General features: G+C 39.0%; 3 protein-coding genes across 18 annotated transcripts in view; 1 reads left to right on the forward strand and 2 right to left on the reverse strand.

Moving 5' to 3' along the window:
• Positions 1 to 2,882, reverse strand: part of Pfdn4 (prefoldin subunit 4) — a 3,210-nt gene extending 328 nt beyond the window's left edge. The window contains exons 1-3 of the mRNA XM_022794523.2: positions 2,744 to 2,882; positions 1,906 to 2,047; positions 321 to 391 (exon numbers count right to left, since the gene is read on the reverse strand). Coding sequence (XP_022650258.1) covers positions 321 to 391; positions 1,906 to 2,047; positions 2,744 to 2,767 — 237 coding nt within the window. The 5' untranslated portion in view covers positions 2,768 to 2,882. The remainder of the gene's footprint in view (positions 1 to 320; positions 392 to 1,905; positions 2,048 to 2,743) is intronic.
• Positions 2,794 to 5,630, forward strand: Polr3C (RNA polymerase III subunit C). Its single transcript, XM_022794517.2, has 2 exons — positions 2,794 to 2,935; positions 3,067 to 5,630. Exon 2 carries the CDS (start codon positions 3,519 to 3,521, stop codon positions 5,007 to 5,009), a length of 1,491 nt encoding a protein of 496 aa, XP_022650252.1. The 5' UTR covers positions 2,794 to 2,935; positions 3,067 to 3,518; the 3' UTR covers positions 5,010 to 5,630.
• LOC111245769 (single-stranded DNA-binding protein 2-like) overlaps positions 5,618 to 9,941 on the reverse strand; it is a 90,760-nt gene continuing 86,436 nt past the window's right edge. For all 16 annotated transcript variants that reach the window (XM_022794507.2, XM_022794506.2, XM_086980433.1 and 13 more), the window contains one exon: positions 5,618 to 5,827. Coding sequence is in view for 1 of the 16 variants with exons in the window: in XM_086980428.1 (XP_086836554.1) it covers positions 5,744 to 5,827 (84 nt within the window). In the remaining 15 variants the exon portion in view is untranslated. The remainder of the gene's footprint in view (positions 5,828 to 9,941) is intronic.

The raw sequence follows: 9,941 nt of genomic DNA on the forward strand, positions 1-9,941 counted from the left end.
ATAATAGTACAGAAATAGTAATAATGGCAACTAATAATTCGTATATGACACTATGTTATTGCAAATATTGTTTTAAAATGGACCAAATTATTGAAAACGTTTCGGTAAACAATTATTTTGTTAACTCAGATGGTCAGAACGACGAATATTCGCGAGAAACTGAATGGGCGTCAAAGGTGTTTTCAACAGTACTTATGATAAATCAACGTTATTCTTCAGTTGAGGCATCTCACGCCTGCTATGACTATTTTTTTTAATTTTGACTAATTTTGTAGTCTGTACATATTATTCAAAGAAAGATTATTAGAAATTTCCCCTACCTGAACATCATCGGAAGTAAGCGATATGAAAACATCTCCAAACAGGTATGGAACTTCATCGGTGTCTTCACCTAAAATATAGGTTTTTAAATATTGAATTGCTGAAAAAGCATTTGACTAGCTAGAAAGCTTTAAAGTCGCATATCTCCTCTGTGTCGAGTCGGCGTTGGTATCATTCGAGAGCGAAGATTTAGCAGTAGGAGGTCTAAAAAAGGTTTGTGAATTTAAATAAACGCTTTTATTCAGACCTAGCATAAAGCATTTCAATAACCAGTGAAATTTCTAAAAGTCGGCATATTTTATAATACAAGTATATATTTTATATTTTATATTTAACTATGAATAGCAATTTTTTTACGATTACGATAGCATAATTCTTACGAGGGCCAGGCCGCTAAACAAACAAGCCAAAGATTATTCGGTTGCTTTTGTTCTGTAAGTTTCGATACTTACGTAAAGTATTTACGGAAGTTTGCCGTACTGGTTAGCTAATTACGGAAAACATGAAATTATTGTGAGAGTTAAGCAAGATCGACGCGTTAGTGGCTATAATATTGCCAAGGAACTAAACATCTGCTACGAAATATTTAAGAAAACTCGCTGTAAAAAAAAAATCCTAGTATTTGAATGTCACACGAATTGACGCGAACTAATCTATTCAATTGTATTTAACCTTACAGAAATTCAACAAAATCGAGCCATTTCTAAAGCGATTGACCACCATGATCAAAAGTAGATTACCAATACAAAAAAGACTGACTCACTATCTATGGCAAAAACCCAGTCAGACCTTAATGAAGGTTATGTTATATGTTTCGTGGGCTTGGAAAAAATCGTTACTATTAAGTAAGAGTTCTTGCTTTTTGGCAAAAATGATTGACTCAATCTATCAATATCTACACTGTATATATCGTCTGTTTCAGTCCTAACAGTGTCAATTTACTTTTAACAGAAGTATGCAAAAATCACTTGTTACAATTTTTCGTTTGGCAACCGAAGAAATTCTTCAATACTGGGGTTACGATATTAGTAGGAAAATAGCAGGAGGTTATCGACAAAAATGCCGCATATTTAGCTTAGTAATATCATTAAAAAAAAAATAAAAAATAAAAAACAATTGCATCCCTATTGGCATAAAAAAAACTCAATACTTTTTCGACAAGCCAGTGTCTTTAGCTATTTTTTTTTTGTTGCTTCCAAAAGTAGTACATGCAAAAGTCGACAATTTTGTTGCACGTTGAGAGCAAACGAACACAGGCTGAATATGGTGCTCCAAACAAAGCGATTCTGATAATGGCTTATGCATTGGGGCGAACATCTAAAAAAGACGTGACAGATATTAACAATTAAAGATGTCTCCAAAAACACTGCTATGATATGACTACGGTGAACTATTATTATTTTTGGACTAAGTAAGGCAGTATTATTTAAACTTTCATAAGGCTCATGATAAAAGAAATCCCCTAATGTATTATGAAACGACACTTTTTTACATGCAAATATCATTTGAACGTGAATCGATCGCTTTGAATGAGACAACGTACTTATTTAGCAAAAACTATCAGCTAGTTTGCAATCAACGTACCAAGCATGAGCTCCTCCTCGGCGTCTTGCAGCTTTTGTATCTGATCCGTTTTGGTCGCCACAATATTTTCAAGCTCCTGTAGGCGTTGATTAAATCTAGCGAACTGATTAATCTGCGCCTGGTCTTCTTTGTTGATATTTACCTGAGTATATTCAGTTATGCGAAATATTGTGACAGAAGCTCGTGTTTGGCAAAAAAAAACATGGACGGCCACATTTCTGATTGTAAAGAACAAAAAAAATAAATGTAAAATAACACGATGACAGCTTTGCAGAACAGACAATAATTAGCTAAAATTATTTGAAGTTCAGGATGGGATTATCCACGTCGCGCTAACGGACAATAATTATAATATTTAGTTATATTTATTTGGACTATCTAGTTTAGATATTTTTAAACGCTTAGCTATGTCTTTTCCTGTGAAACGATTTACTTTTTTTTCTAGCCATATTACAGAAAAATATAGCAATCGGCAGAGCAGTCGGTTCTTGTCTGGGCAAAGTATCTATATGGCACCTAGTCTATATCACATATTGTTTCTTCAATTACAATAAGTTTTTTCACAAATGTTTGCATGCGGATTTAGCTTACTGAATTGCGCCTTTCGTTGTCTATACACGTATATGAAAACTTATATGCAATATTTACAAGCCTTAAGATGGAACTCGCAAGATTGAGTGTCTAACGGAAGAAAGAAATTATAATAGGTACTTAATGATAAACGATTAATGTCTACATGTAGGATTTTACTCAAGACCTAATTCGTTTCTGCTTTCCAAACTTTTCTTTTATAGAGAGATGGCTAAACGGAGGAACTTGTAAATATAGAATTGCCTACCTCGTTCGATTCCGTCGCAGACATTTCGCTACTGTGGCGTTTTTATCACTTCTTCACACCAGCGTTCAGATCGAACCTGACCAGGTTCGTCTTCTTCAGCCACGCTAGATGTTAATTAATCGACAGTTCTGGGGATCGAACGTTTCATTACCTGAAACCGACAGCAGTGCGATTATCAATTCAGACTCTCAGGTACATTCCAACGTTACTGACTTAATATGGCTATAATAGTAGCGTTCTCAGGATGCTTTCAGAAGCATATAATAATCAAACTTTTTTTTTTCGGTTTGGGTGTCTTATATTTATCTAATCATTCATTGCAGCGGGCACGGAGCGACACGAAAATAAAGGCTTCTATGGTTTATGGGACACGGAAACAAAGTAGAGCCACACTTGTATGCTAGTGGTAGCGCGCAGATGGAGATTTCCAGTAACAGACAGGAAAACGCGCCTATATCTACGTTTTTTATCTTTGTTGCAGTGTATTCAAAGTCCTCCCGTCAAACTTCAGCTTTTGTTTGAAAATCTATTTGTTTTTACGAGATTAGTGTATTGCTCGAATTCATCCATCAGACAATAACAAAAACATAGCAGCTCATCTGAGCACGAGATTCACGACTGAGTTGAGTTTCGAAGATGCATTGAAAAAAGGTGCCTAGTAAATAATGAAGACTGAAAGTATGTAACTCATAACGATAACATCCTTTTCACTTTCATCAGTAACATTCTCTTGTGCCTATCTATACGAATACAGCTCGGATTGTTGTTAGCAAAAATGGCTAATCAAGAAGTGCAGGTGGCTGAGTTTCTTTTGAACGATTTCTACGGGCCAATAGTGAGTGCCGTTGGCCATCAGCTGCTTCGACACTTCAGTTTGACCCTCCCACAGCTTCGACAAAAGCTTCCCACTGAATATCCAATGGCAAAAATTAAGGAGAGTTTAATGTGTCTCTTGCAAAACGGATTAGCATCGTCCATCGTGGACCGGGATAACGAGCTCAAAACCCAGTTTCGACTACCTATCGATAATGCAGTTAGCCTGATGCATTGTGCCGGCTTCATCTATCGAGCCAACCTACTGTTCGGTGAAGTGGGCCGTGAGATAGCGCATGAGTTTACATTGCATGGACAACTTACCTGTGAAGAAGTTGTTAACATTGTAGCCGAGCGCCTCGAAAGGAGTGAAGAAGACGTGCGCAAATCGTTGATAGAAATGTTTCAGACGCAGTTTGTCAGGACGTCATCTATGTTCGAAGAGTACCTGTTAGCTAAAGAAGAGACAGGCGACTCAAAGAAGGTTGAGCCGTTAATTCAAGAATATAATACGAACCTCACTCCAGGCATTATGTACGCGTTAAACCGCCAGCGGTTCTACAGACAGGAACGGAACGAGCTGGTGATTGAACTCGTTGGCGCTTTGCACAGTCACCACTATGCGAAGAATATCGTTCGCTGTATGATCCGTCTACATGAGACAAAGGCTCGCACCGATCTCATGGGTATATCCATGCCGATGCGCCAGGACGAAATTGTCAACATGGTCGAGAAAGAATTTAAAATTCCCCGCAATGAAACAATTGCTTGCCTTCGCACACTTGTGTTCGTCGCTCGAAACACGCAGTATCGTCCTGAAGACGATATTCTCGTAATCAAGCGAGACGACTTTCATACGGACTCGTATGTGATTAATTGGCTCCTAGCGACAAGACTTTGGCTTCGACAGACTGCACTACGGTACGCCACTGAGCGGCACGGTGGGTACGCTTCCTGTATCTTGGGTATGTTATTGTCCCATGGAGCAAGTGAGATCGATGCGGTGCAGCGGGCGACACTTATCTGTCCGAAGGAGGCAAAGAGCGTCATGTATACCCTGGAAACTGATGGATTTGTCGAACGACTCGAAAACATTGTCGCCGGCGATGGCTTCTATCGTCAGGATCCTCGGTACCGCTCCAGCTACCTGCATCTGGCGCGACTTCTTGAACAGCGCTGGCAGCAGGCAATATCCAATTTACTCGTACAACGAAAGAAAACAGCTGACCAGCATCGTGTACTTCTTAACAAATACAAGACGCTCGACAAGTTCGCACGAACTCTTGAGGAGCCGCAGGATATCTGTGATCTCTGGGCGAGCCTCACGCGGCCCGAGCGTCATACTCTGAGCGTACTGCGTCAGCAAATGTTGCAGACAGGCGTACAACAGCAAACTCTCTGTCGTGAACTAATTATGATAAAGTATGCTACGAAAATGTTCCTTAACGAGTAATAACCAAAGGAGTTAACTGTGTGTGTAGATCTTACGAAAGATAAAATGTTATTGGCCAAGAAAAACCACAACTGTACAGCTGTAATTTATTTTTTGTATAAGTAGTGATCATATTTTTATAATGAAAGAAAGTAGTTTTTAAGTGTTGTATTTTAATTTAGAACCTGATGGGTGCCAAATATAAGCCCTTTTTGAATCTATTTACTTAAAAAATATATGCAGTAATCCTGCTATTTTCGTAGGTATTTAATAACTTTTATTAGGTTGGTTTAAACGAACGATTTGACCAATGCGTGCTAAGCTATCAAATCCGTTAGAATTTATTCGTAGATCATGTGTGCCTGTGTTGTTGAGAATCCGCTTCACTTTGAAGATCAGCATATGTAAATGATTGTCCTTTTAAACACAAACATTGTTGGAACATTCATTGGCTGCTCGTGATGCTCGACTAACCAGCAGCAAACCTATTTAGGTTATATTGTGCGACGAGGTATTTTATAGGCTACGAAGAATGAGACCAGGTTTTCTGAATGATCGGGACATGGCAACTTGAACGATTGTAAACGATAATAATAAATCATCATTGTTAATAATAAAAACACACGACGTATGGCAGAAGAATTTATTTTCTTAATAATTAATAATAATTATTATCAATACATTTCTGCTTCTCATTTCATGATCATTGTGGTGGTTCGATTCGTAGCTTCGTCTCGTGCGATTTCCTGTCCGATTCAGGCGTCACAGTTGCCCGCTATTATTCTCAGCGTATCTGTCCAAGCTTGCGGGTCCACTATCTGTGTCTTGACATACACGTCCTATTGAAATAATCCTTGTTACACCATCACGTACTCAATATACTATGTATAATAATAATAATATTATTGTGAAATTGATGCTCACATTAGGTTATACAACTTTTTCACACGTTTGCCTTCGTCGTTTTCGGCCCCTTTTCAGGCCATATTTTTTCGTACAGTTCCTCAACCTTCACAGGTAGGATTTCCGCTTTTTGCTTTTTCTCTCTCTCTCTCTCTCTCTCTCTCTCTCTCTGCCTATTATGTACGAATCGCGGCTAAAAATCCCACTTTTGTTCGCTTAGCGTGAGGTTAAGCGTTAAGCCGCAAATAGACGAAGAGTAACATTTCCCTGTTCGTGATGGCTGTGAGTAGTAATGAACACCAGTAACGATTTCAAGCCGGAGCTGCCACTACAGAGTGTCAATGCGCCGAAAAAAATCGCTTCATAGCCTATCACTGTTATCCCGTTTTGGTTCGTTCAAGAAATCTTTTAATTCACACGTTTCGCTATTACTTGGTTTTCGGCCTTCTCGTCGTTGAAATTTTCGTTCGTTGAAACGTTTCGGACGCCTGTTTGCCTGTGTGTCACCTTGCGTGTGTGGGAAAATGGCACAGGGCCTCGTTGGTTTTTTGCCTGATCGCTGTGTCAGATGCCTCAATAACAACAGTACCCGCTTTCATTATCGCTTTAAATTTTTCTCACAGAATCACCGTTACTATCAACACCAGCATTGTCGTCATCAGAAGCAGCCGTTCAGTCAGTCAGTCAGTCAATCAATCAGTCAATTACTCACCTCCCATCCGCAGTCTTACCAGTTCTATTCATTCTTTACGCGTCCACACTTAATGTCGCTCGTTTTTTCCTGTGACCAAGTGAAGAAACGTCACAGCCAGCCGAAATCACTTTTTTTTCGGTCGGAAATCATGAAGGAAATTATTTGCTAGTCTATTATCCTTATTAGTAGTATCATCAGTATTATTTTATCATTTATAATCATATGATTATATATCGTCATTATTTTACACATCGATCATGTTATTACTGACATTCGTATCTGACACAGTGAAGCCCGCTGGCTTCACAATCTTCTGCTTCTGTTAGTTGTTGTTTTCATCATTGCGGCGTTTATCATAGACCATTATGATGATTATTACTATAATGATAGATAATTAGGCCATGGCCACGTGTCTGGGTGCAGCACACGTAGATTTTACGGCCACATTAAGATCGCCACATTCTGCCATCCCACACGACGCGATGCGCTTTCACAAGCTGCACAAAAGACAGACTTTCAGATGATGTAGATGAGATTTTTTTCCGTAATTGAACTAGAAAATGCTTGAGCTTTGAATAGTCGCAGCTGTCTCAGCAGCGAGTCGACCGGACCCACGACGTGTTCGATCGGCATTTTATTTATACCGGGGCAATCCTCGATTCAAAATTCTCAAATTCAAAGAAAATATATCTCTAGAGGATATTAAAGGGCCTACGACTGTTTGTGAAAACCATCTGATTAACAAGAACATCATCACCATCATCATCGGCTTTGTCTTTCGCGATTGGTTCGTGTCTTGTTCACCGTGAGTTTCTGGAATTGTATTGTTCGGTTTCCTCGTTACTTTACTTTATTCTAGATAATAACCCTCTTACATTCACCATTCGACGGTTACCGTTGCAGCTGGCTACAAGATCTATATATATATATATATATATATATATATATATTCGTTTGCTTCTTATGTACAAAACAGATCGGAATACTCTCAAGGTAGACGGGCTACGAACGTCGCTTACGTCTGCGAACCAAGATCGACCTTCAAGCCATTATTACTATCGGCGAAAAAAGAAGGCCCCGCTACCCCGCGATCTGGTTTTTTCCCTCTAATGGTAATAACATTTTACCACGTGTATCTTAATAATAATAGTAATAGGATAATCTGTATTCATGAAAATCTGGGTGAAACGTGAGAGCAAGCTTCCCCATGCATTCATAAATTGCTCCCATCCTTCAGTCAGTTAGTGGGTATCCAAGGCAATGTTGAAGTTCAGCCATCGTCTCGATTCAACATTGATGAAACATCCAGAATATAAGATCATTGTTAGCCTTACCCTGTCTAGCTTTCCATATGGGCGCGCAAATATTTACATCGAGACTTTGCCCTCTGCACTGAAGTGCTACCTATCGTACACAACAGCCTCATTCTTGTCCGCTCATTACCAAGATTATTTTCATTACAATTGCTATTACTGAAGGAGGAGCACTAAACAATTGATAAAAGTCAAGTGTGTCTGTGTGTGTATCGGTAATGAGACTCATGTGTCGGAGGTACACTGTACTCTTTCGAGAATGAATGGTTGTCGTTAGGAGTAGACTGCAGATTACTGCAAAGAGGACAACCCTGTTGCGTCACTAAATAAATGACCTTAAAGAAATCACTAGACAAACCGAAGCATAATAAAACCTTGAATAACATAATAAATCAAACATTATTTAGGGAGCAATATCGAAATTCGGGGGCAACACAATAAAAATAGGGATTTCAGAAGGTCTACTTATTAGTAACAAAAAGAGAATAGTATAAACATCGAAGTCAGAACATGGTTTTGCGTTAAATCGAGAAACATGTCGAACGGTCGAATCATTTGAGTACGCCAGATGTTGGTTTTTCTGGTAGTTTTGATCCATACGCTACGTGCTCTATCCGCCTAAGGATAGCATTGCTTGTTGCCAATAACTCAGTTCTGAGAGAAAGCTTCACTAACGGTGCAATATATATATATATACTAAGGAATTGGATTAATGGCCAACAAATATATGAGAAATTTAACTCATTTGGCAGATACTAATATCAGATGATCGATATCACCAGGCGAGCTCACATTTATAATAATTAATAAATTTATTATTTGAATATGACAGTATATACGGGTGATGAAGAGTACGTGTGCATTTTTACAAATGATTACGTACATGAATATTACTATAATTATAATTATTTTCATTATAATTATCATTATTACCATAACTAGTTCACTGAGGCCAACAATGCGATGATGATTTACTCAGTTGTTGTTGTCGATGTTGATGGTGGCGTAAAATTGACAATGGAAAAGAAAAAACTACGCAGAGACCAACGGAACAGAACTAGAATCCGAAGTCTGGATACGGCTCTAGTCGAAATCCGATGGGCTGTCTGATCTAAACAAAATAGCAGCGAGAAATAACTCAGAGCAAAGAGCCTGACAATTGAACAAATAAACGCAAAACCATTGTCACACTTGTCCTATTTTCTTTTTCTGTGTCTCTTTTCTGTTTGTTACTGGAAAAACGACTCATTACTTTCACTTATTCTATCTAACTAGCTCTCCCTCATTCCATCACCGTTCGATGTTTGTTTTTTGTTCCTAAAACGTGCAACTCTGCATCATGCAGCCGCCGGTTCATAGGCGTACGGCAGCGAAACGACATTGACGGTGCGGCATCACGAGCTCAACGCATCGCATCGTAAAACAATCACCTGAACCCTGATGCATTGAGATGCATGACAATACAACACTGTTTACTGTTTCTTCACGTATTCTTTGCTACTTTTCCCGTTATTTCTCGGCAATAATTGCCCCAATCAACTTTCCACTTTATCAAATCCGACTACAGTGTACATGGAAATACGGGAACACGCCATTATGTCGGCGGGGTGTAGGGACATTTTCTGGTTTGATGGTGACCAAATGTCAGGGGACTTGCGGCAGACCTGCGGCAAACATTTCGCGCATTTTTCGTCTGACTCCCTGAGGGCTCGAGTTCCCCTTATCATAATGCAACTAATACATTGTTGTATTGTAAGTCCATCATATAATAGTATTATTATTATCATCATCATTATCATTATGTCATCATCCAGCACGTGCGATCGCGACCCCATACTTCTCTTTTCGAATCGGCGACAACGGTCGATCACCGCTAACCTAGGCCACTTCGTCGCTCATTATATTGTCAGCTTAGTTCTATTCAAGCGTTCTATTGTCTCCAACATTCCTCCTTTGATGTGTTTTCGACATCATCGTCAGCATCGTTATCCAGTGTAATTCCCTCAATCTCCTCAAGTATATATATATACTTAATTATACTCA

Source organism: Varroa destructor, unplaced genomic scaffold, assembly GCF_002443255.2.
Source record: "Varroa destructor unplaced genomic scaffold, Vdes_3.0 BEIS01000002.1, whole genome shotgun sequence".
In the NCBI taxonomy this organism is placed as follows: Eukaryota; Metazoa; Arthropoda; class Arachnida; order Mesostigmata; family Varroidae; genus Varroa; species Varroa destructor.